Source organism: Culex quinquefasciatus, chromosome 1 (assembly GCF_015732765.1).
Source record: "Culex quinquefasciatus strain JHB chromosome 1, VPISU_Cqui_1.0_pri_paternal, whole genome shotgun sequence".
Lineage (NCBI taxonomy): Eukaryota > Metazoa > Arthropoda > Insecta > Diptera > Culicidae > Culex > Culex quinquefasciatus.
Window position 1 is genome coordinate 80,728,705 of NC_051861.1, and position 26,076 is coordinate 80,754,780.

The following is a 26,076-nucleotide window of genomic DNA, read 5'->3' on the forward strand; positions in this document are numbered from 1 at the left end:
GCAGAAAAGTTAATTTATTAGTTAAGTAGTTGGTTTCATTTAAAAAAAATTGTACAGGGGATTTTAAAAAGGTGTTCAGATCATTTTCCTCTTTAATCAAATTTGAATAACTTGAAAACTTTAAAAGCGATCTTCCAAATATTTTTGGCTTAGACTCTTTAAATTTTGAAGCAAAGAAATATATTTATATATTACTCTCTTGGTTTCGTGAGCAGCAAAGAATAATATTGTTAATAACTGTTAAAATCATTTAGTTAAAATAATCAAACAAACTTCCAGTTGTTACTTGTATTGTTTTGTCCATACGCTTCGAAATCAGAAAAGTGTAAAACACTCACCAAATTTATTTATTTTTTTGAATCTCATTTCCCTCAAAAAGAGCTTAACATGCCAAATTTAATCCTATAAATATATACCTTCTCTCGAGAAGTTATCAATTGGTCTCACTTGAAAGGTTTCCAAATCACTCAATTTAAAATGATGTCTGGAAGATAGTCAAATACTCAACAATAGTTAAATGGAGTCAAAATGCAACCGACAGGATTCAAACCACACAGCACACAAAAAGAGGACTGCGCCTTAGCCCACACGGCTATCAAATTGTCGAAGACTAGGGAGGAAGAACGTCAATATGAGCTAGGCATCTTGGTCAAGTAGGTAATATTGTATAAACTTTTAAATATTAATCGTTTATTTGTTTAAACCCCAAGCTTATAACACGTAGCTGAATAGCTACTATTGCTCTGTTTTTTGAAAAAATGCAAAACTTCATAGATTTTTTCAAATTGAAAAACACATAATTGTCCCATATGCATTTTCATCAATTTTGCGTTATTGATGCAGCTTGTTTAAAAATAAAAAAAAGAAACTAAAATATGCAGTGTTCTAGAAAACCGGAGGAAATACAGTTTTTTCTCGAAAACTTTACACGTAGCCTTTTGTGTGGGACAAAGTTGCCTTGCATTTTTCTCAGCTTGCTGTTTTTGTATAGGGGACATTTATGCGAAGGCTGCTTGTTTGCAAAAACTCACATGATTTTTTTAGATATACTTTTGCTATATTTCACGAGTTTCTCACCGTTCAAAAATGCATGAACGCAAAAATATGTATAAGAGTAGTTCTCTACAATTCCTCAGTTTTTTTATTTAGATGAAACTTTATCCATGCATCATTTGATTTTCCATACAAGTCTCCTTACAATTTTGGGAGCTGGTCATACAAAATGGGTGTGTAAATGTATATCTTGAGAAGGAGTTTTTATCGATTTGTTGTCTTCGGGAAAGTTGTAGGTTATGATTATCACTAAAAGTAAAATTTCCAAAATACGTATTTTTTTAATATTCGATTTTTTTATATGTTTTCGGGGACTTTAAAAGAGATCTTCTGAGCCATAGTGCGTGATGGTGCAAAAACAGGTTATGGAAAAAAATATTTATAATTAATTAATTATTGAATTATCAAATTTGCAACCGAAAAGTACTTTTCAATTCTCAATGAATGTCTCATTGATGACTACTTTACCCTAAAGTACTTTTGGATTGCCAATTTGATTTTGCTTTAAAAATGATTTTTAATAATTATTTTGTCCAGGTTTTCGATATTTAAAAAAATATATCTTCAAAACCAGATTTTTGCACCATCACGCACTATGGCTTAGAAATTGTCTTTTTTAGTCCCCTAAAACTTTTAAAAAATATTAAAAAAATACGTATTTTGGGAATTTTACTTTTCGTGATAAAAAATTGAATAAAAAAAACTCGATTTTTCTGAAAAGTCCTAATCATAACCTACAACTTTGCCGAAGAAAATCCCTTCTCAAGATACAGAATTTCTTACATTTAAATACCCTTTTGTATGACCAGCCCCCAAAATTGTATGGAGATTGGCATGAAAAACGAATGATGCAAAATTGCTTCTTTTGACATAGGGTTTCATCCAAATAAAAAAAGAAAAGTCGATTTGCGAAATCGTAGGGAATCGCTCATAAACTAAATTTTTAAACAAATAAAGACTTGCTTTTGTTAAAAATAAATGGAAAGGAAAAGCGAAAAAAAAATCCAAATTGTTTTTAACTGCTTATGTTTGAAAATATTCTAACGCTGACAGAAATACATTTTAAAATTATTTTTGATAAATTTAATCGATGATGCAATTTTCCCAATTAGTCTTCTGTATTTTTATCATTCGATGAAATCGTTAGGCTCCAAATTATTATTTCGGACGAATAAACTTCATCAAAACGTCCATAGCGCGAAACAACATTTAGTAAAAAAAATCCCGCTGAAAAATTATGAATGCATTAAAAAATATATAATTTTTCAATCAATAAATCAACTTCTTGTCTGAAAGTAGGTTTCTTGAAACATTCTGTTTTTCTTAATTTTATTATTTTTTTTTATTTTGAAAAATACATCAAAACAACTTTTACTCAAAAGATTTTGGATGTCGATTTTGTACAGAGGTATAATGTTTGGGGGATGCTCGAAATTATCATCAAACCAGCCAATAACAATATGAAATCAAATAGGTCTGAAGCAATTTTTTCAGAGTTTATTACGCTTTCCTTTAAAAATGTTTTAAAAAAATTTGGGGCCAGCGAATTATTATTATTTTATTCTTTTATATTTTGAAATCGTGGCTTGAAATATTACTTTTATTCTACTTCCCTCTCCCCAGTCACGAAATATTTTAGTAAAGCTGGTTCTACCAGAATCATGCTAGAATCGTGGAACATTTATGCTTGAATGCTGTAAGAATTTCCAGCTCTGTGAGAACTATGCTAGAACCCTGCTAGAATTTCGTGACTGGGCCCCTTTGCGATCTTTACTTGTGTCGAGGGACATAAACTTCTAAATAATATTTACATCAGCCTAATACACTTTTATAAAATTTCTTGATTTAGGCATCTTCATTTTGTCCCTAGACAACTCATCGATCAGACAATTTGTTCTGTAGATATATCCTAATTTCTTGGAAAATTTTATAAAAAATTGTTCAATAAAACAAATTATTGCAAAACTTATTGCAAACATTTTCAAGATAACTCTTAATATTTTTTTGTACGAGAAGTAAATAGTTTATGTAAAGGTCATTTCCGTATACTAAAGACTTCAACTGGTTTTCTAAACATATTTAATGTTTTGAGAATCTTAAAAGTTATGTTTGCAACACAACAAGCAAGCACACTTCACTACCACCACGCTTCATGCCCGTTTGGCCCAGCACAACTACTATCATGCGCAGCAAAAACAAACGTGGTAGACGCCCCGCAGAAAGGAAATAGAGTAATACTCAAACCGATGACTTCTTTTACAAAATATTGATTTGAGTTCTGAAGCTTTATTGAAATACAATATTGAACGTTTTTGTTTTATACGCACAGCAATAAAATCTAATCAAATTTGGGAAAGAATCGATGATGAATTGAGCAGATTTCAACGAAAATGAAATATAAAATCGTAATCGATTGTACACAAATTTCATAAAACTAAAAAAACGAACAAAACTATTTAGTAAAATGAATAAGATGTTTGTAAAAGTTACCATTCATAAATTGGTAACAGTGAATACCCTATTGCTGTCTGCATGCCTGCTTGCTTGCTGCTTGCTTGCTTTGTTGTTGTTGTAGCGTACAACGTATGTATGCCACGCGCGTGTTGCACGCGTGTTGCATGATGTCGAATGGTTTGAAAATATTGAAAATATTTATTTAGAAAATTGCTTCTAATTACCATACTAAGCCTCAAATCTAATGAAACTAAACGCCGTTCCAGAGGGAATTGACTTGCAAAGCTTGCTTGTACTTGATTTGGGCTCTCGGTATGGCATTGTGCCTCCACGCTTTACCAGAAGTTCGTCAAATCCACAAAATTTTATAAAATGCTAAGTTTTGGTAACATATGAGAACACCATATTCAACTTATCAATCTCAATCGTGGCGGAAAATCTTCGTTAGACATCCCCCAAGAGAACAAACTATAAATTAGATTGATAGGTGTTGTAGTTTTCGAGAAATTAGCATGTTAGTGAAAAAATAATTTGGGAGCCATTTTCGGCTACCTTGCGCCCTTAAGTCGATTTTAGACAAATGAGTTATCGTTCATTATCTGCGGTAAGATTATCGCCGATAAAATTATTGAAATAACGATAACGATAACCATTATCGTTATCGTTAGACGATAATATTGTCGACGATAATTTTGTCGATTAACAACCTTGGTCCCTACAAGTATTCATACATTTATTTTACAGGGACTGTAAGGGCGTAGTCTTGAAGCACAGTGTGGAAATTTACGTTGTTAGATCTTTTGGTTATACCGGGCAACAATCAATTGTCTAAGAATATTGAATTGACCATTGTAGTACATACCCGCATCGCTATGCTATGCTACAAATAGTTATACATTTTGGACCGTCCTTACCAAAAGACTTAAAATTTTCAGAAATCTGTAAGTTGTAGGTACCATTACAGTTATTTTTTTAATTTCAATTTGAAATGTCCACCTTACCCAGTTTAGCCCATTTTTATGCTCCCATAGGGGTTAATTGAGTTTTACGGCCAGTGGTTTCGCGTTTTATCTCCCGTGGTCTAGTCATCCGTAAACACAGAACGCTCCGACGATGATTGGTTTGTTCACTTCTCGTTCACTCAAATTGATGATATGTTTACGTTTGAGTTCGCCTCCCATTTTGCCAAATGGACTTGTTTTATTTCATGGTCGCAACCCATTAAAACAAAACAAGTCTAGCTCGAATTCCCTTCTAAATTTGTTTTTATTTTTCGTTTTCAGACTCGTGGTGTCCCAGAACCAGAAAGCACTGCACATAGTGTTTCCCCATCAGTTCCTGGACTCACCGGAGTGGTTCGGAGTGTCCACCGATGATTACTTTCAGGTAGGTTCCCCCTTGAAAATTCGTCACCAAAGGGTGTCCTCAATCAAAAATATTGCTTTATCCTGCAGGTGTCCATAATGGCGATGGAGGAATCGCGCGTCCTCATCTGGCACCGGGACAAGCTGAAGCTGTCCATCATGGCGGAACCCTTTCTGCAGGCCGTGTTCGACCACATCCTGGGCCGGGACGTCGTCAAGAAGCTGATGCAGGTGACGCAGGTATGTGGCGCTGATCACGTTGTGTGCGATGTGACGTTTTATCAGTCTGTGAATTGGTGTAATTTTCCAGTTAGAACTAAGTTGACTGACACCTTAAACGGGAGTACGATAGCGATAAACGGGCATTTCTAGCACTTACGTCGAAGAGTGTCAGTTTTACGCTAGGATAAACAAGATAAAGATGTCATTTATGGTAAGAGTTTTCTTGTCAGCAAAGGACTGTATAGAAAAGTAGAAGTAGTAGAACAACAGTAACAATATTTTTGAAAGCGTCTTGTAGACAATTACAAACCTCTTCTTACACCATACTTTTGTAGCATTGCAACATGAAAGTGAACAGTTTTCTTCCTGGTTCCCGTTGGTATGAACTCTGTTCACGTTTACGTGAACTCATTTTTCTGAGTGCATCCACCCCTTGATTCGAACTGACGACCTTTGGATTGGGAGTCCAACTGCCTACGAGCGACTACACCGAGACAGGACCCAGGGAGACGACTCCTACACCTTGACTGAGCTAACGACCTAACCTCTAGATTAGACCGGGGCCAACATTTACTTCCCCGTCCGACGGAAGGCGTGATCAGACAAATCCCGTCGAACAGGCCGACTAGGTGAGAGGCAACCACGGTTACCCCTACACCACGAGTCACGGCCCCGATAATTGATTGTCTGAAAGGAAAGTTAGGAATTTTCAAGCACATATTGGACTACGAGTAGAGGGTGACGAGCGGGAATTCCCGGGAAAAATTTCCCGGGAAATCGGCAATTTTTTGACCTCTCGATTCCCGGGAAATTTGGTCGAGACTCCCGGGAAATTTTAAACTTATAAATATCGAACCAAAATTAATAAACTAATCAGAAAAACATTTGAAAAATTCGAAATTATTTACAACATTGGATGTTCAATGCTTGATTTCCAAGATTGAATTGATCAATGCTTCTCTAATCTTCTTATTCTAAAAGTGTGAATTTTAACTTTTCAAAAATTCCAATAACTTTAATTGAGTGTAACCAAAAAATATGGATCCCAAAATTAACATTGAAGCATAATTAGCAGTAACACACCATAAATGAAATATTTTTTATTTCTAAGAGGGAAAAGCCTTTTCAAGATAAGTTTGATTTCCATATTCCCTCTCGAGCATAGCATAACTCATAGTCTATTTTTTTTAATTCTAAGTAAGTCAATTTCGCTTTATCGAGTCATTTTGTGTTTTGCTGCATATTAAATTATATTTAAAGAATAAAAATCAGACATTTTTTTGTAAGCGGACACTAAGTCCGCGAATTGTGAACATTTACTGTTGAGGAAAAAATCAACTTAAAGTTTTTGTTTTGAGTCGTAATTTATCATATTGCATAATGCCATATTGCATAAATGGATAATTATATATTAGTTATTTTTTTTACTTTCAAAAAATCTAAAACAAGTTCAACCAAAATTTTGTGCAACTTTGGAAAAATCAATCAGTGCGAATGAAGATTCGTAAACATTTTAAACTGCAATTCGAGTCCCAAAAAGGCTCGAGAAACGATTTTGTACTTGTAGATTGAGGGAACACTATTGGCTAGTTAAAAAAAATCCCGGGTCCCGGGAATTCCCGGGAAATGGCAAAACTCAACTCTCGATTCCCGGGAAATTGAAAATTTCGAGAATCGTCACCCTCTAACTACGAGAAATGTTCAATTAAAAAAAACTGCTTCGGTTAATTTGGCGACGCTTTCACGTGTGTCGTACTATGGATACAGCACTTATACGTGGGATACTTGGACTTCTAAAGTTTGAGTGGAATTTAATCCTTTTCCTGTTTTGGTTATTGTCATATTATGATGACCATTACATTATTTGCGATTCTTTTTTATTTATTATACAGCTTGAAAATAAAATCCCGGTTTTCCAACACGTCTAGTCGACGAAAATGGGAAAAATCAACCTTTTTCACTAAAGCTGCGAAAACTTTAAAATTTCAGCGATGAACTATACTTTTTGGGGATAAAAATTACAAGTCGAATATTTCAACGAAATAAGTGCTGTAAAATGCATCCTACATAAGTAATCTTTGTTTGTTTTATTTATCGAGGCTTAACACAGTTTGTGCATAAACCTCTCGACTAAAGTAGTCTTGACGATAAAGGGGATAGGTTTTACTTTATGGCTGGACATCATTTTAATCATCGTAAATATTACAATTCAGCACGAGTGTTAATCGGAAAAGTCGCTTAAAAATCACACTGCATTGATTTTCGACGCTCTATCGATTCATCCTGACAGAACTCGTCTATCTTCAACCCTCAAATTTTGAGAAAATAAATTCCGTGAAGATCGAGTGGTGTTCGTGTGTAGTTATTTTTTTCCAAATTTTGTATCGCATCGTTCTCAGCTCCTCTACAGTATGTAAAAAAAGTATTTACACCCCTTGGGCACTATGCACATTTTGTGATGAAACATGTAAAAAATTTAAAGTTTGACAGGAACCTAGTACTACGTTTTGTTCAGAAACTCATGCCAAACATTTTGCTACAAAGCTCATGAAAGATGATTTCTATAAAAGTTATATAACAAATATTACGAAAATAAAAATAGCAAAAAATTAACATAAATAATGTTATTTGTTGACAAATCACCATAAATCCAGTCTCCCAACTCAAATAGGCATCCTTGACTGATTAAAAAAATAATTTGGATTGAATATAAAGTAACTACTTAGTATAAAAGTTTATATAACTCTGGAAATTCTATATAAAACTTATCTAAATTTTGCAAACTTTTAATTCAAATAAATGTCAATATATTACCATAGAATAAATAAACATTTTGGAGTGGGTAACACCGTTTTGGGGTATTTGTATCGATAGAATAGATTTTCGTTGGAACAACCCAATGTCGCATCTGAACCGGTCCTCAATTCACAAGTCAACCTATGTGGCATCAGAAAGGGCATAAAATTTCCGATCTTTTGATACCCATACATCCAGGTTTTCTATAAAACCCACGTTTTTAAATACCTAAGCAAAAACGTTGTTATGGTTTCGTTTGAGCAACCTGCCAAAATGTATGGAATTTCGTAATTTTTGTTCTCGTGGATCAAACTTACTTTTGCCCAGTTATTTAAAAACGTAGGTTTTAAAGAAAACCTAGATGTATGGGTATCAAAAGATCGGAAATTTTATGCCCTTTCCGATTCCACATAGGTTGACTTGTGAATCGTGGACCGGTTCGGATGCCGGCGGATTTTCCTACGACATAATTCCGGTTGGTACGAAATTCCAACGAAAAATCTATTCTATCGATACAAATACCCCAAAACGGTGTTATACCACTCCAAAATGTTTATTTAGCAATTCTATGGTAATATATTGACATTTATTTGAATTAAAAGTTTGCAAAATTAAGTTTAGATAAGTTTTATATAGAATTTCCAGAGTTATATAAACTTTTATACTAAGTAGTTAGTAAACTTTATATTCAATCCAAATTATTTTTTTAAATCAGTCAGGGATGCCTATTTGGAGTTGAGAGACTGGATTCATGGAGATTTGTCAACAAATAACATTATTTATGTTAATTTTCGAAAGGTGTACAAACTTTTTGCACCTTTTTATTTTCGTAATAGTATTTGTTATATAACTTTTATAGAAATCATCTTTTCATGAGCTTTTGTAGCAAAATGTTTGGCATGAGTTTCTGAACAAAACGTAGTACTAGGTTCCTGTCAAACTTTAAATTTTTTACATGTTTCATCACAAAATGTGCATAGTGCCCAAGGGGTGTAAATACTTTTTTTACATACTGTATATCCGATTTTGATTCTTCTGAATTCATATGAAAGCTAGTGTGTTGAACCTGGGCGAGTTGCCGCTCATATTTCGAAATATCAATCTGTTTTTAATTGTGATAAGACTTTTCAACAAATTACACAGTTTCCAAATGAAAATATCGTAATTTTTTTCATTTTCATATCTTTTATTTATCCCAAAAATTGCATTTTTCGAGCTCTACAATCTCCCAAATTTTCATAGAGATTCATAATTTGGTTCTGGAGTTTTAGCCGTTTGATTAACCTACCATAAGAAAAAAGGTGCAGGTCGTTGGAATAGAAATACATGTTTTGAAAATAGTAATCTTAAGATAAACCTTACAAGTTGAAAAATATTTCAAAAATAAATTAGAATTCTACCAATGTCACCCCGGTTTACGGTATCTAAAAATGGCTTTAACTTAAAAACGGTGCACTTTATTAAAATTTCGCTATAATACTTTTTGATTACATCGAAATATGAAGTTGAAACATTCTTTCGGCCAATATCTCTATTTTTTGGAAAAAAATCAGTGTTGAATCAAAATATCCTAACTCGGTCAAAGATTTTTTGCCCATTCTGGAAATTTGTGAAAAGTTGTGAAAACATATCAGAAAATGAAAAAATAGTGTTTTTTTTTTTTGCAAATCAAGTTTCAGTGACAAAAAAGTGAAATTTAAGTGTAGTCCTTATCCACACTTACAACTTTGCCGAAGACACCAAATCATATGGACAAACTAATGATGCAAAATGGCTTCGTTGGGCATACCGAAGGCACCAAAAAAGTTTCTGCCGGTTTAAAAAATACAAAAATAAATCGAATGACCGAAATCTCAGAGAATTCCCTCATTCAAACAATGCACGAGCCACAAAAAAACGTCCAAAGGGTCATTCTTATGCAAAATTTGCTGAACTGGATTAGTATCTACACGCAAAAAAAAACGTTCCCGTAGCCATGAACAAAAAATCACAAATTGAGCAAACAAACCTGTTCATGAAAACGTGAACAAATTCATGAAATCATAGTACAAAAATTTGGTATCAGAACAACTGATTGCAGAAAACTAAATCTTACCCGGGCTAAAATCAAATAGTTCGTCACGTAATAATTAAATGATACCCATATAATAAAATTTGCTTTGTTTCCATTTTCCTGGAATGTTGTTCACGTTCACGCGAAAGTCTTTTTTTGCGTGTAATATATTGAAATAAAGCCAGATCCAAATTTTTCAAATCCTTTCCAACAATGATCATAGAAAAACTAATAATTTCAAATTCATCAAACCTTTTGCTCTTCTCCCCTATTTCCTTATCCTGCTCTTGTCGATTCCGTACCCCATCAGTTCCAACAAACTTCCCCTACAACGAGTGACCATCCCAACAGTGTATTCTTATGACACACGATGCCCTCTGCTGCTGCCAGTTCCGGACCCAATCCGGACCAGCAGTTCAGCTTTGACCAACGGCTTCACGCCGTCGACGTGGTTTCAAATCTGGTTCGTGATAGAGATTGTCTTTTTCTTTTTTTCCTCTGACGCCGCCGCCTCTGATGCTTTTGCTTTGCTTACACGGTCATTTGAAAAGACACTAATTTGGGTTATACTCACTTGAAAATTGACACCTTACGAAGAGATTTGAGTGAATATAACCCAAATTTTATGTTGATTTTAATGAGCGTGTATATTTGGGAATATAAACAGTAAACAAGAAAATGACAGCTGGCACACTCAACGAAGCAGGCTGCGGAAGCTCACACACAGCTAAATGCCATTTCTTAAACTACAAATACACACATACAATGGCAGAAGGGACACACACATTCACTTGCTTACAAATGATACACATGATTTTGACGATTTGGACCTTTTTGTTTCACAAAATTCGATTAAAAATGTACTCATTTTTGAGAAGGAGTAAAGCTAACTCATTTTTGAGTACAATGCCTTTTGGAGCACTTGGATAAAATATACCCAAATTTAAGTTTTTTAATCAAAATAGTCTAAACTTGTTATTCTTTTTTTGACAGGTCAGCGAAACGATGGCCCAGAGCAACGGGTATATCTCGGCCGGGTACGGGGACGACGCCGAGGACAAACCGATGCTGGTGATGAAGTCGGGCAAATCCGGCAGCGACAACGGCGGCCACGGCATCACGGCCCTCATTAATCGGCAGCTGCAGGGTAAGACTGCCGGAGGCAGTGTCATGACTGATAACCTAACCTTAACCGCGCAGCAGGCTGTGATGGCTTTGTTGTTTTTGTTTGTTTTGACGTCGTCGGCGAGAAATGTCTAAATTTGGGTAGTTTGAAACGATTTTGACATTTTTCGGTGACGCCGTTCAAGTTGAGCCGAAGCTTTAAATCTAAATTGTTTAGCTTAAATATTTTTTCTGTCCAAAGAGGGCACATTCATGAAAAACTAAAAATTTCTAGCTGTCAAATTTAAAAGTTCGCATTAGGCAAATTTCATTTAGTGTGTTAAAACTTGTTTATTTTAGCTTGTTATTCAATTCATTGTTTCTTGTACAAATATCACAGCCAAGTCATCGCTCTGTTTAGATATTCACTTTAAAAATAGTGTGTAGATTTAACTCAGTTAGATTTAGCAATCATCAAACATTGATTCCCTTCGAAGTGCCTAATTTTAAGTTTACTCAAATTTAACTATAATTTACTCATTTCTCACAACTTGTTTTCTCTTCTTTTGGCATCACTCGCATTTCACCCCGATTATTTCCACAAACACTCATCCAAATCACCACATCAAATTCATGCACAACCAATCAGAAGAAAGTGTGCCCCTACTGCTGAGTGCCAGCCCGACGCCTCTGATGTCGCTGCACATGCGCCTGCTGCACTCGACCGAGAACAAGTTCATCAAGAAGATCTACGACGTGTGACGGCGGATTCTGTGGACGGGCCCTCCAAGCCAACGACCCAATCACCCAACAACCCTTGTCTAGTCGCGCCCCCACGCTGCAATTTTATCGTTTTAAGCTTCTTTTTTTCCTTCTTAGTTTTGTAAATTTTCGATTAATTTTTTGAGCGGCTTTTTGAACCGAGCAACGCAACGAAGTCATCGAAGGGAGGGGCCGTCCACCGAGCACGCAACGAACGAACACACTCCCTCACTCTTTCGATGTGTTTTTGTTTACCGCCTTCTTTGATACACTGATTTTTGGTAAGTTTTGATTTTTGCTTTGTTTTATTTCGCATCGCTCATGTTTAACAGCATTTTTCCCAACTTTTTCGCCATAAATTTTTACACTTTTTAAAAACAAGTTTTGTAAGCAATAAAAAAACACTCAAATTTAAAAAAGAGCGCGCAAATTTTCTCTCACACACTTCAAGTCGAAAAACCGTCCTAATTCATTCATATTCTCTCTTCTCTCGTTTGTTTTCTCTTCCCACTTTTAACATTCCCCTTCTTCACTACATTGTGATAAAAAATATAACTTTAAAAAAAACAACATGAAATCGTGTAACGCGATCACACACCCTAGCTCTGCCTAGGATATCTAAATATTACTATTGTGGTAAGTTTTGCGAGATGTTTTAAGGATGAGAAAGTATCCAACTCTGAAATAAGCGCTTTAATAAAACCAACAAAAAAAATTATTCAAATATGAATGACATCTTTCCCACTGTTTTCACGCCATGTCCAGCTCGTGCGCACCTCCAGAAGACACACCCTATGATTTGTTTATGAAATCTTTTCACCACACCTTCACATGATTGATTGTCTCACGTTTTGTTCAATATTTTGTTTGAAACATTGCACCAATACACAAAATAATATTTTTTTATTTCAAGTTTCAAAGAGGAAAATTAAAGTTGTCCATAAAATTCAATGTTTTTTTTAAATTATTCAAGAAAACTCATAAATCCTCTAATATATGCAGAAATCTACTAACAGGATCAAGTTTAACAAGATTTGGCTGTCTTTTCATTCAGTATGGGGTTCCAAAATTATCTGAGCTGTTTCCATACTTAATATTTGAATTAAATTTTATCCAGAATCCCAAAAAAAATCAAAGGATTTTTTTTTAATTTTATACAGTGAGAATGACTAGTTTATTGATATTGCAAAGGAGACAGATCTTCAAAATAAAAGCTCATTGGAAAGGACTTTTGATTAACCACCATTCACCATTAACCATGCGACCCATCGTTGGATGGATTCGGACATCATTGCCTAAAAATAGCTGAGATCCAGCTTCAAAATGTGTGTAACTAATAATTAGGGTACGTTATCCATTAGTGGACCCCTTTCCTGTAGTGGACTCTCTGAAGGGTTGTTGATGAAAAATTCAATAAAATCACAATTTCAAGCATGTTGTTGTCTAAAAATCTTTTATTTGGGATGTTAAGCATCATTTAAAAGAATGTTGATTGACATTGAATTATCCCGAGCAGACGGAAATAACTTGGGAAGGTCAGTTTTTGATATTGTGAGAAGATCGAAATATGTTATTGGGATGATCGGATTAGTTGTTAAAATAACAAAAATCAATAACAAAGATTTGTTCGAAGAATAACTTAAACTGTTATTATGTTGTTATTGCAATAACAAACCAATAACACAGAAGGAATCATGAAGGAATAACAAGATTTGTTATTTTGTGCGGAGAGGTGGAGCAGCATAATAACAAAAATGTTATTGAACTGGTATGTCTCCATAACAAAAAAGTTATTGTTTTGGTTTATTTGTAATTTGCAAATAAACCTGCAGTTGCCATAACTCCTCTGTACTAGTCAGGGCTGCAGAGTCGGGTACCTCCAAGCGACTTTGAATCCATACTTTGAAGACAACTCCGACTCTGGATGCAGGATATGACGTCAACGACGACTTTAGCTCTCCAAAATACCCGACTTCACAGATTCCGACTCCAAGTAAAAGTTGCTGAAAATTAGATGAATCCGATGCAGTCTCCGAGGTCTCACTCCAGCTCGAACTTCAACGTCAGCTCCGACTTCCTGGCTCTGTGAAAATAATAACAGTTTTTGTTATTCACACTTCAAAAATTCTCAATAAATAAATCAATTCCGTTAGGGAATATAACAAAATAAAAAAAAAGAACTCTCAAAAGTTAATTTATCGGATTAATTTTAGCTTGAAACCCTATTTCATGGTGAAATAATGACCCCGATGAAATTGGTCAAAATTATTTCATAGTTCTAGCCAATTTTAGTAAAATCCCTTAGGGGGTATATCAAATAATTAAAAAAATCAAATTTCAAAATTTCAGCTTTTTAGAATAATTTTAGCTTAAGGACCCCATTTCATGACCAAAATAATGACCCTGACGAAATGGGTCAAAATTATCCCATAGTTCTAACCATTTTAAACTAAGTCCCTTAGGGGGTATATCAAATAATTAAAAAAAATCAACTTTCAAAATTTCAACTTTTAAGAATAATTTTAGCTTAAGGACCCCATTTCATGGCCAAAATATTGACCCCGACGAAATTGGTCAAAATTATCCCGTAGTTCTAACCATTTTAAACTAAGTCCTTTAGGGGGTATACCAAATAATTAAAAAAAATCAACTTTCAAAATTTCAACTTTTTAGAATAATTTTAGCTTTAGGACCCCATTTCATGACCAAAATAATGACCCTGACGAAATTGGTCAAAATTATCCCATAGTTCTAACTATTTTAAACTAAGTCCTTTAGGAGGTATATCAAATAATTTAAAAATCAACTTTCAAAATTTCAACCTTTTAGAATAATTTTAGCTTAAGGACCCCATTTCATGGCCAAAGTAATGACCCCGACGAAATTGGTCAAAATTATCCCATAGTTCTAACCATTTTAAACTAAGTCCTTTAGGGGGTATATCAAATAATTAAAAAAATCAACTTTTAAAAATTCAACTTTTTAGAATAATTTTAGCTTAAGGACCCCATTTCATGGCCAAAATAATTACCCTGACGAAATTGGTCAAAATTATCCCATAGTTCTAGCCAATTTTAACAAAGTCCCTTAGGGGGTATATCAAATAATTAAAAAAATCAACTTTCAAAATATCAACTTTTTAGAATAATTTTAGCTTAAGGACCCCATTTCATGGCCAAAATAATGACCCTGACGAAATTGGTCAAAATTATCCCATAGTTCTAGCCAATTTTAGCAAAGTCCCTTAGGGGGTATATCAAATAATTTAAAAATCAACTTCCAAAATTTCAACTTTTAGAATAATTTTAGCTTAAGGACCCCATTTCATGGCCAAAATATTGACCCCGACGAAATTAGACAAAATTATCCCAAAGATCTAAACATATTTAACAAAAGAAAAAATAATAACAGATTGTGTTATGGACACTTAGAAACTTTTCCATTTGTGCGATTTGTGGTAATTTTATTTCTAAGTCAGTATACCGAACGAATAACAAATTTTGTTATTAGGAGAGTTTTTGAAATGTATAACATTTCCTCTTATTGGCGTGTTATTAAACATTTTCAATATAATATCACTTCAATACCAAATTTTGTTATTTTATCAGAAACTGTTATTATTTTTTCTTCTTGAAGTTGAACTTCAGGTTAAAATAATAACACTTTTTGTTATTTTAACAGGATTTGTTATTGAAATATTATTAATTTTGTTATTACCGTCTGCCCGGGTCGGGTACAAAAGTATCAGAAAAATTCCTGATTTGAGCTGGAATTGCTCTATATCAAATTTTTTTGTAATTGTCTGCTCTACAACTTTGTAGAACATTGTTACACTCTAAAAAATAACCCTGCAAAGTTAGAAAAATCACGAAATTTTAAAATGAAAAATTTTGTTCTAAATGAAAAAATGACCCTTCTGGGTCAATGTAGATTCGAAAAGTACATTAAATTTCCCATAAAATAACATGTTCCAAAATTTTTTTCAGTCAAGTAACGGAAAATGGGAGAATTATTAAAACTTTTTTAGTGTTTTTTTCGATGAAAAATACGTTTTTTCGGAATTCTGAGTACGCCATCAAATCGGGCGTCTAATTTTACATAAAAGTCCCTTTGACACCAAATTTCTATCTCATCACCGTTTCAGGCTGCAAATTATTGAAAAACACCTCTTTTTTCCCATGTTCAAAAATGGAAGGGGTCGTACCGCCCCTCCGTCACGAGATATCAAAAAACGGACCTCGGATTCGTGATCAGGGACAAAAGTTACCCCTTAGGACAAAGTTTCACGCAAATCGAAGAGGGGTCGGGGCAACTTTTCCCCATTTCGTGTGAGTTGGTAGAGAATTACCCAATTACAGAAATATGAAATCTAAGCATTGTAAAAAAATGTGAGTAAAATTATTTTTTTATTTAGTTTGCAATATATTATGCATCGGTGGTCCCCTTGTTATTTTTCGTTCAGCCCAATTAGCGAGCAGCATTCGGTGACTGGGCTGCGTTCTCAGCCCGGTTATCGAACTAGTACTGTATTCATTTTTAAATCAGTGCCCATGTTAGCTCACCTTTGATATTTTTGGAAATCTTAGAAAATTCTCTGTAGTTTCACCCAAACATCCCACCATTTTCCAATGTCTGATTCTAATTCTAATTTCACTAAAGTACTTTTTGATAGCAAGCACGATTTTACATAAAAAATAATTGAAAGATCAGTATTGATTCCAAAATTCATAGCTCGGTCAAAGATTTTTTGCACATTCTTGAAATTTCTGGAATGTTGGCATTTGATGTCCCCTAAAACATATAAAAAAAATTAAAAATTGTGTTTTTTTGCTAATCAAGTGTCAAGTGCCAAAAAATGAAATTAAAATAACCAAAAAAAAATTAGAATTTGCAAAATGGCTTCTTTAGGCATATCGAAGGCATCAAAAAAGTTTCAGCAGGATTAAAAAATACAAAAAAACAAACGGATGACCGAAATCTCAAAGAATCTCAGCGAGCTGCTGGAAGTGATTTAGGGAAATTCTTATGTTTGGCAGGTTAGGCACTCGTTCCTAACTCCATCCAATTTGTTGTTTTTCACTATTCGAACAACTTATTTTGTCTTTTGCTTATTCACTACCATTTGAGCTGTTTATACAAGATTTCAGTTGAAAACGCTTTTCATAAGCTGTAATTGAAGTGTGCCAACACTAGGGGCACGATGAAATTAGATGCTGTTTCCTATATATAAAAAAAATCAATTTCAAAATCTTCTATGTATAAAATTTCGACGGTTTTGTTCGAACATCATCAGTATCCGTATCAGTTCAATACGGAGCGTCGGAACGAGCTCTTTGTTGCGTTGGGTTCGTATAAGTCTAAGGCAGGTTCTTACGCCAAATAAACTTTGGCCACTCTGTGGACACTTGTCCACGAGGGGGGTTTATGGAGGGTCCCTTTGATTTTATAAAAATATCAAGAAGCAATATTGCATTGATAAATTAAAGCAGTTAAGAAAATAAAGTATCTTGTAGTCTTAATGCATATTTATGATGCATACATTCCGTAACAATTTCACATCAAATAAAAGAGGGAGAAACCTGTTTTGCCGATTTTTGGTTTGATAAAATATCAACCACCACTGGCCACCAAAGCACTTCCAAAGACCAGTTTTGAGTTGATGCTTCAAAATCATTAATTTAGGTTCATGACGGGAAACTTGTGTTTTAAAAGCAAAATACTCTTTTTTTGAAAACTACGTCGTTTATGAACCAGGGGGCGGTTATATTTCCAAAATAAAAATCCACGTGGTTTATGGATGATCCCTTAACTTTAATTTATTGGGAACGATATTCTGTTGGTATAATATTTTGTATCGCGTCAAGGATGGACGTTGGCAAAAAATGAACGAAATAAAGCACTTTTGAATGCTGATAATAAATAATTATAAAATTGAACATTTTTAAAACCATGAAAATATACAGATACTGAACTGCTCCTGTTCGCATAAATGTCCCATGTGAATTTTCTTCTCTCTTGAGTTATTGATACAATTTGGTGGGTCTCGTGGCGCAGGGGTAGCGGCTTCGGCTGCCGATCCCGATGATGCTATGAGACGCGGGTTCGATTCCCGCCTTATCCACTGAGCTTCTATCGGATGGTGAAGTAAAACGTCGGTCCCGGTTTCTCCTGTCTCGTCAGAGGCGCTGGAGCAGAAATCCCACGTTAGAGGAAGGCCATGCCCCGGGGGGCGTAGTGCCAATAGTTTCGTTTTTTGGTTCAAAATCGGGTAATCTTTCAGAAAAAAACCAAAAACCAAAAATATTTAGTAATTTGTTCTAGAACTCTGCAGTATATCCGTTTTTTCGCGAAAACTTTGTCTTATGTGTAGGACAAACTTTACTAACGTTTTTCTCAGCTTGCTGTTTTTGCATATGGAACATTTCTGCAACCATGGGCACTCAGTGTTTTTTTGATTATAAAAATTGCGTTATGTTAGATGTAATGTAAATGTACTGTAATTAGTCGTTACCAACCTGCAAAACATCAAACTGCATGTCAATTGCTGTTATTAAATTAGAACAATTTAAAAAAAATGTGTGTAAAATGTTCCGGCACTGAAATAACCCTTTCTCCCTGACGCACCAAAACTTCCAAGCCTGGCACCCTTAAAAGACACAACTCTTCTATTTTCCTTTTTTATTCAGTTCAACTAAGGATCAACTAATTGCCGTTTCCTTTTTCCTTGCCAAATTTAGCAGCGGACCCGAACGCGTGGCGCCTCGGCCGGATCGACGAGGCGGACCACGAGACGGCCGTTTAATATTAGCCCTGGCGGTGTGCCCCCGACGACGCCCTCTACGGCGGTTCCATCGGTGGCATCGATCCCGACTACGACGATCCGGAAGAACTGGACGAACTAGGAACCCGGTGTGGCAAGTACCGGCCGCGACGAGTGCCTCCGGTGCCGGTGCCGTTCCCATCCGGTGGGGACATCCTGCGGGGCATCATCCCGCTGGACGTGGACTGGACCGCGCTGGAGCGGACGCACCGGCAGACGGCGGTTTGAGGTGGAGGAGGTGGAGGAGGAGGGACACCGGCTAGTGTTGCGGCGGGGCAGGAATTTAGGATAGAAGAATATTTAGGATTTTAGAATATACATAAAATGTAGTCATCGTGTACTAGAGAAAGAAGGAAAGAGGAATTTGTTCAAAGAAGGTAACAAGATAGAAGAAGAAGAAGTCTCTTATTTTCGAAAGCTGTGCTTTTTACTCAAAGAAAAATTTAACTGTGTATAAAACTATTGTGTGTGTTGAGCGAGAACGGAAAACAAAGAAAGGAAGAATCGTTTTTAGCGCCTAAAAATATAAATTATAAAAAAAAACTAGCTGAGCGTCGCCGTTTATAGTTTCTAAAGATTGTAATGTTTGTACAGATTAAAGATTAAATTAACAAAATAAATGTAACTGTAAATTTATATGAATTGAAATAGTCATAATCGAAAATAAAATGTTCATTTTTTCGACTTCAATCCCAGCAAAAAAAACTAAGCAGAGAACTTACAAGCGTTTATACTCCTAGCTAAACGTTCCTAGGTACTGATAAATTGTCGTTACTAATGATGGGATAAAGAGGAAAAGCTAACTTGCTGTTGAGTAGAACGGACCAGCGACTGATTTGCATTGTTTGAATGATATGAAAGGAAATAAATTGAAAAGTTTTACTTGCGTTCCATACTGACTGAATGCGTTTTTATTAGGCCTTTGTTTGATGATGGGATTTCCTAAGAAAGATAGATATTTTACCTGTATTTTTGATCTGCACGAAACTTTGTGGCTACATCATCTATGTTCAAAAAAATGTACCATTCTCAAATAACTTTGCATTTTAAGATGGAGTGTTTCGGATAATTTTCGACTAGGAAGAAGCGGGCCTAGCGCTCAGACATTTTGAGACAAATTGCAAACTTAAGTTTTATCCTTTGAATATTTTTTTTATCAGTATCTTTTATTGAGCACTAAATTGGAAGGTTGATTCTCTACCAACTCAAACAAAATCGGGAACAGTTGCCCCGGTCCCTCTTTAATTTGCGTGAATCTTTGTCCTACACACAAAGAAAAATTACTCTAAATTTAAAAAGATCGTTCGTTGGATTAAAAGTTCGCGTTGGTGAATATTCGTAGAAAGTTCAAACTTTTCAATTTAAAAGTTGGAAAGTTTTTGATACTACCATGCATTTATGGAAGAAAATCGTAGTTTTTGGTAAAAGTATTTTACATTTAATTGGAAAAGAAACCTTTTATGGCAAAAATACACAACATTTAGCACTACAGGGATAATTTCAGAAAAATGTGGTTGGTTTTTTTTTACATTTATTTCAAAAAAATTAAACAGTATGTTAGAAAAACACTTTTTTTGTATTTAACGCTTCTCCACTAGCTTCTGCTTCATACGGTACGCCACCGGTCACTTCCGAATACCCCAGGCTGGACGGTTCCGGATGGAGGCTTCGACGCGCGACAGAAGTGTGACACGATGGTCACGTTTCCGGCCTCAATCAGGACAGTCTTGGAGGAGTTGGCCATTGATTCGGGAAGGGTGGTCGACGTTTCCCGGCTGGAAAGTAAAGTGCCTGAACGGGGAGTTCCCGATCCTGGAAGCGCATCCGGAACATGGAGTTGATGAGGCCCTCGGAACGGAGTTCGATTTTGAGCACATAATCCTACTTCGAGAATGTCACAGATTTTTTTTTTGCTCACTGTCTAGATTCATTCGGCTGAAGCTGCGCCGTCGCGACGTGAGTGTTTGTGGGCGGGAAGTTGCTAAAAGAGATGGATTGTAAGTGAAGTTGGCTAGCCACTGCACACATTCTCAATACTCACCGGTGCTGTAAACCGCCGGCACCAAGTGCAACATCTGCGCTGACCACCTCCGATTATGTAGCTTTTCGTCGTCCTCCTCTTTCTCGGAGGCCCATCGTGAAAATAAACTTTTGCGTACTTGTCCAAAAACCAGAAGTTAATCTTCTTCAACACAATCTCGTTGTTCACGCAACGTTTCGACAGCGCCATCTCCTCGATGATCTTACCCCAGTCCTCACGCGAACTGACCTTCAACCACCAATCCCGGGCCACTACCACCCAATACAACCGGTGCGAATCCACATTCCTACCTCTCATCCTACAAAAACAAACAAAATCAATCACAAACCCCACAAAACACCCAAGCTTCCTTCTTACGCATTCCAGCCGTGGAACAGCTGCAGTTCCTGCAGGAAGCTGGCCTTGTCCTGTTTGGCTCACGAAGGTTTCCGCGTCCGAGTCCTGGCTGCTGCCGCGGTCGGCTTTGCTTTGCGTCCTAGACTCACCAGCACCACCGGACCCACCAAAGTGTTTGTTTACATTTGCGACTTAGGCGTACACGGTTACACGAGAACGTCAAAATGAAAGAAATTTTACAGTCGAATTAAAAGTAAAAACTTTTGAATCAGTGAGCAATGAGATTTTCAGAAACTGTAGCAGTAAAAATTTTCATTTTAAAAACAAGAAAAAAACTTTTAATGTAGCAAATTTTAACAACTTTTTAATTCAAAAGTAAGCTACTATTGTCATTACCGTAATATTTTTTTGTGTGTAAGGGGTAACTTTTGTCTTTGATCACGAATCCGAAGTCCATTTTTTGATATTTCGTGACGAAGGGGCGGTACGACCACTTCAATTGAACATGCGAAAAGGACATGTTTTTCAATGATTTGCAGCCTAGAACGGTGATGAGATAAACATTTGGTGTCAAAGAGACTTTTGTTTAAAATTTTACGCCCAATTTGATAGCGTACTCACAATTCCGGAAAAAACGTATTTTCAATGAAAAAAAACACACACACAAAAGTTCAAAAAACTCTACCATTTTTCATTACTCAACTGTATTTTTTTATGATCATGTCATTTTAAGGCACATTTAATGTTCTTTTCAAATGTTCAATAACTCAAAAGGGTATTTTTTTTCATTTAAAACGAAAAAAATGTGTTTTTTTTTTCTAACTTTGCACGGCTATTTTTAAGAGGGTAACAATATTCTACAAAAATGTAGACAATTACAATAATTTTGTAAACATATCGTCGCCGTCGTGCTAACTTGTCGTACGTGCATTTTGGGCCAAATTGAGTTAAGAACGCCATTTTGTGCATCTCACAATGCCACATTTTTTTACCTTGACAGATCCCCAAAATTCGATTTCAATCCTAGGATATTCAATGATAACCAAAAAAGCTCCGGAAATTTACTTTTCATATAAAAGTAGTTTCAATCTTGTCGTGCTATCTTGTCACTCCCTGAAAATTGATGTAAGTGCGACAAAAGGCCAAAGGGATTTCAGGTCAGGATGCGTTTGACGTACGTAGAAGCTAGACTACCGTAAACATTTGTAATTATAACTCGGGACTCCAGCAACCAACTTCAACCAAACTTGGGAAAATGCACAGAATGGTCAGCCAAACAAAACGTATTTGTTTTTGTTTACATTGCGTGCTCTCGTTTTTGTTTATTCAAGGTCAAACATTAAAACGCGTTCTTCTCGGAACGTCAAAATGGCGGGTGCGACAAGATAACACGAAGACGTCGATATGGAGATTGCTTGTAGTCATCACGAGTTATCGCGATTTTTCGAAAAAAGTGTTGAAAAAGTTGGTTATGTCAATTATGGCCGATCATGGTCACTCGTGACAGACACGAACGACGAAACAAAGAGAAACGCAAAAGAGCAATTTTCTACGAACTCGGTCTTTTTTAAGAATTTTAATTTTTGTATTTTTTAATCCGACTGAAACTTTTTTGGTGCCTTCGGTATGCCCAAAGAAGCAATTTTTTTTTATTAGTTTGCCTATATAATTTTCCATACAAATTTGACAGCTGTTCATACAGAAATGATGCATGAAAATTCAAGAATCTGTATCGTTTGAAGGAATTTTTTGATTGATTGGTGTCTTCGGCAAAGTTGTAGGTATAAATAAGGACTACACTGGAAAAAATGATACAGGGCAAACATTTTTTTAATGATTTTTAATTTAGTCTTTTCTTACTAAAACTTGATTTGCAAAAAAAAACTATTTTTATTTTTTTAATTTTTGATATGTTTTAGAGGACATCAAATGCCAACTTTTCAGAAATTTCCAGAATGTGCAAAGATCTTTGACCGAGTTATGAATTTTTGAATCAATACTGATTTTTTTCAAAAAATCGAAATATTGGTCGCAAAAAAATTTCAACTTAATTTTTCGATGTGAAATCAAATTTGCAATCAAAAAGTACTCTTGTGAAATTTTCATAAAGTGCACCGTTTTCAAGTTAAATCTATTTTTAGGTGACTTTTTTTAAAACAGTCGCAGTTTTTCATTTTTTTTAGTTAGTGCACATGTTTGCCCAGCATTGAAAAAAAAAATATGTTGAAAAGATGAGAAAATTCTCTATATTTTGCAACTTTGAACTTTGAGAAATTTCCCGTTTATCAGTTGTTATGTTTTTTTTTGCAAATCAAGTTAAATTAAAAAGTTAAATAAAAAATCACCAATTTTTTTACCTTGTATCATTTTTCCAGTTTAGCCCATATCCGTACCTACAACTTTGCCGAAGACGCCAAATTTGTATGGAAAATTATATGGACAAACTAATGGTGCAAAATGGCTTCTTTGGGCATACCGAAGGCACCAAAAAAGTTTCAGTCGGATTAAAAAATACAAAAAAAAATCGAATGACCGAAATCTGAGAGAATTGCTCAATGATAGTGCACTTTTTATTATCATTAAATAAGTTTCGCCATTTGGGGGTGCTGGAAGAAGAAATTTTCTACTTCTTCCCTGTCTCCCAAAAATGTTGGGCCTTCAGCCCGATGAGGCATTGATTACTTAAAAAAAAAACGCCCTCAACTTTGCAGAAAAATCGACGTGTGACAAGATAGCAATACATTTAAGGAGGATTATGTTTGGCATAACATAAAAATAGAGCGTAACGTTTATAACGTAACGTAAACCCTTTTGTGAAGTAATTGTTACCTTGAAAAGAATTGACTATATTAAATAAAATATAGCTGTGAATAAATATAAAAAATAAGGAGTTATTTTCAATTCAAATAAAACAAGAAGCATTTTTAGAGTCCGCTGATTTTTTTTCACATCAATTTACTTGTGTTTACAGATATTGTAGCATGTAATAGAGTTCACAAAATGGTTCGTTTGAAGGTTTCTTGGTAAGGAACGCAAGAGGTCCGATCTACTTGACCGGCTTCATCTGCCAGAGTCCGTCGTTGAGGTAGTGACAATTTTCCACGCCGACGCCCTTGTTGACCTTAGCTCTGAAAAGTTGCGATAAATTTAGTAGTCTTTCAAGTGGGGTCTTTCCGGTAAAGGGTCTTACATATCTTCCGTAGACAGCGTCGTCTGGCCGATGGCCAGGGCGTGCGTTTTGCCCTCGGCCATGATGGCCACCACGGTGCCTTTGTCGACCGGGGTCATGCACGCTCCCGGCGAGGTCAGCCCCGGGCACATAATGTTGGCGCCGCTCAGCACGAACCGGATGGCGCCCTTATCGACCTGCTCCATCGGCAGGAAGAAGGGAAACTTGTGGTACAGCTTCAGCGTCGGCATCCAGCTGCCCTCGCGGTGCCGGAAGAACAGCTGATCCCCGGCACCATTCACCAGAATCTCGATGTGGTCGTGGCTAGAATGAGCACACCGTTTTAGCGTTTCCCAAACACAGACGTGAAAATCAAGTATCCTTAAGAAGGCCAATTTCCCTACAGGAGAAAGAAGAACCACCGGAACAATCCGTACCATTTGACAATGCGAAACGAGTCCTTCTTGGGCAGCACCTGATCGATGTGACCCTCAATGTGCGGGTACTGCTCGATCAGCTTGTTCCGGATGCCCTTCTGGACCGAGGACTTGAGCTGCTGCACACCGGAGATGCTCTCCTTTTCATCGAATCTGAAACAACAAAACATTAATTGACAGTTTCAAAACAAAGCTTAAGTTCCCTCTCCGAGCTGCACACACTTCTTAAACATCCTAACCAGCTAGAACCTAGAACGAGCCTTAAAAGTAACCAGACTGTTGTGACCTAAACTGACTAAAAAGAATCACACGGAATCGATTCCGCCGTGTGGTATCCGCAAAAGCTATGTGTTTTTCCTCCTCCAAACAGATGACGTTTCTCTTATTGGAAACAAAAGTGACAGACGGCGCCGTGGGCCGACTGTCACCGGCCGGCCCATCAGCATGGAAGTGGACTTTGTAGGGTTCCCACCGCAAACGTCAACCATGATTGTAAACAAAAACAAGCGGAGGCAACTGCGACTCGCAACAAATTTGGGTGAAATGGTTTGAAAATAGCCAGAAATTTAGACAAAAACTGCACAAAATGGATCTTTTGCATCCGCAATTGTTGAGTAAGCAACAGTTGCTGGATATTTTTCGGCAGGTGAGTAAATGATCAATTACAGAGCAAGTTTGGCGCTGGATTGAGCAAAGTTGCCTTACCTTTAAAGGATGTAACTTTGAGCTTGATCGTAATCGATTTAAAGTTTTGGCAGTTACACGCTGACTAAAAACAATTAAATTCTGAGTTTAAAGCACAACCTTTGCTGCATGGGTCTAATCCAAATTTCATCTTTCCAGCGACATTTCACAATCCCCCGGCTGGAGGAATCGACGCGGGATGAGTTAATCCAGTTGTACACAAAGCATCTGCTGCCACAGCCTCGAAGGGGGACCCCGGGATCGGGTTCCAGTGCCGACGGCCCGCAGGATGTGGAAATGAAGGACTGCTCACCACCATCCAACGGAGATGCAAGTCGGAAGCGGAACAACGTACGACAACGGATCGTATACGGAGACAGTCCGGCGGTGGACAACGTTAGTCATGGGATGAAGAAGATCAGATTGATTAGTAGTAGCGGTACTTTTGCTACCAATGTTGGGACGAATGGGACTGGAACGAGGAGTTATGTGGGTCAGCACAATAGTAGCAGCGTGGTGGTCAAAAGATCTCTTGAAATTAGTCCTGGAAAAACTGCGACAATGAGCGAAGCGGCTAATAATTCTTCTAGCAAGCGGCAGAAGATTACTTGGCCGTAGGAATTTCGGAGATTATTACAAGTCTTACAGTATTTTTAAGCACGATGATTATACTTAAGTAATAAATTGATTTTACTTAGTGAATGTCTGATGTTTGTTTTTGTTATGGATTTGAAAAAAATGAATTTTGTTGAACTTTTCTTTCATTTTAAGTGTTAAGTGT

At 36.1% G+C, this 26,076-nt stretch overlaps 4 protein-coding genes across 10 annotated transcripts in view; 2 read left to right on the plus strand and 2 right to left on the minus strand.

Annotated features, from left to right (window-relative positions):
- Positions 1 to 19,527, plus strand: part of LOC6046401 — a 213,409-nt gene extending 193,882 nt beyond the window's left edge. For 4 of the 7 annotated variants that reach the window (XR_005276524.1, XR_005276527.1, XR_005276528.1 and 1 more), the window contains 5 exons: positions 4,791 to 4,893; positions 4,962 to 5,111; positions 10,936 to 11,089; positions 11,696 to 12,089; positions 18,546 to 19,527. Coding sequence is in view for 2 of the 7 variants with exons in the window: in XM_038248400.1 (XP_038104328.1) it covers positions 4,791 to 4,893; positions 4,962 to 5,111; positions 10,936 to 11,089; positions 12,412 to 12,444; positions 18,546 to 18,610 (505 nt within the window). In the remaining 5 variants the exon portion in view is untranslated. Of the gene's footprint in view, positions 1 to 4,790; positions 4,894 to 4,961; positions 5,112 to 10,935; positions 11,090 to 11,695; positions 12,090 to 12,411; positions 12,445 to 18,545 lie in introns of those variants that run through there. The other 3 variants (XR_005276525.1, XM_038248400.1, XM_038248401.1) reach the window with 3 other exon arrangements.
- Positions 19,528 to 20,155: 628 nt separating this feature from the next.
- Positions 20,156 to 21,241, minus strand: LOC119765080. Its single transcript, XM_038248211.1, has 3 exons — positions 21,027 to 21,241; positions 20,670 to 20,967; positions 20,156 to 20,609 (listed from the first exon to the last, which is right to left on the minus strand). Exons 2-3 carry the CDS (start codon positions 20,964 to 20,966, stop codon positions 20,556 to 20,558), a joined length of 351 nt encoding a protein of 116 aa, XP_038104139.1. The 5' UTR covers position 20,967; positions 21,027 to 21,241; the 3' UTR covers positions 20,156 to 20,555.
- Positions 21,242 to 23,993: 2,752 nt separating this feature from the next.
- Positions 23,994 to 25,007, minus strand: LOC6044158 (malignant T-cell-amplified sequence 1 homolog). Its single transcript, XM_001861672.2, has 4 exons — positions 24,834 to 25,007; positions 24,612 to 24,764; positions 24,196 to 24,498; positions 23,994 to 24,133 (listed from the first exon to the last, which is right to left on the minus strand). Exons 1-4 carry the CDS (start codon positions 24,842 to 24,844, stop codon positions 24,052 to 24,054), a joined length of 549 nt encoding a protein of 182 aa, XP_001861707.1. The 5' UTR covers positions 24,845 to 25,007; the 3' UTR covers positions 23,994 to 24,051.
- A 79-nt stretch (positions 25,008 to 25,086) lies between these two features.
- LOC6044159 lies at positions 25,087 to 25,997 on the plus strand. The gene is made up of 2 exons (XM_038266837.1): positions 25,087 to 25,257; positions 25,455 to 25,997. Exons 1-2 carry the CDS (start codon positions 25,198 to 25,200, stop codon positions 25,911 to 25,913), a joined length of 519 nt encoding a protein of 172 aa, XP_038122765.1. The 5' UTR covers positions 25,087 to 25,197; the 3' UTR covers positions 25,914 to 25,997.
- Positions 25,998 to 26,076: the final 79 nt, after the last annotated feature.

Coding starts and splice junctions, on each gene's coding strand:
- LOC119765080 (XM_038248211.1), bottom strand. CDS start 20,966: ATGAGAGGTAGGAATGTGGATTCGCACCGGTTGTATTGGGTGGTAGTG. Junction 20,610..20,669: donor GCCGGCGGTTTACAGCACCG/GTGAGTATTGAG, acceptor CATCTCTTTTAG/CAACTTCCCGCCCACAAACA.
- LOC6044158 (XM_001861672.2), bottom strand. Junction 24,499..24,611: donor TCGTTTCGCATTGTCAAATG/GTACGGATTGTT, acceptor TGCTCATTCTAG/CCACGACCACATCGAGATTC. Junction 24,134..24,195: donor ACGCTGTCTACGGAAGATAT/GTAAGACCCTTT, acceptor GCAACTTTTCAG/AGCTAAGGTCAACAAGGGCG.
- LOC6044159 (XM_038266837.1), top strand. CDS start 25,198: ATGGATCTTTTGCATCCGCAATTGTTGAGTAAGCAACAGTTGCTGGAT. Junction 25,258..25,454: donor TGCTGGATATTTTTCGGCAG/GTGAGTAAATGA, acceptor TCATCTTTCCAG/CGACATTTCACAATCCCCCG.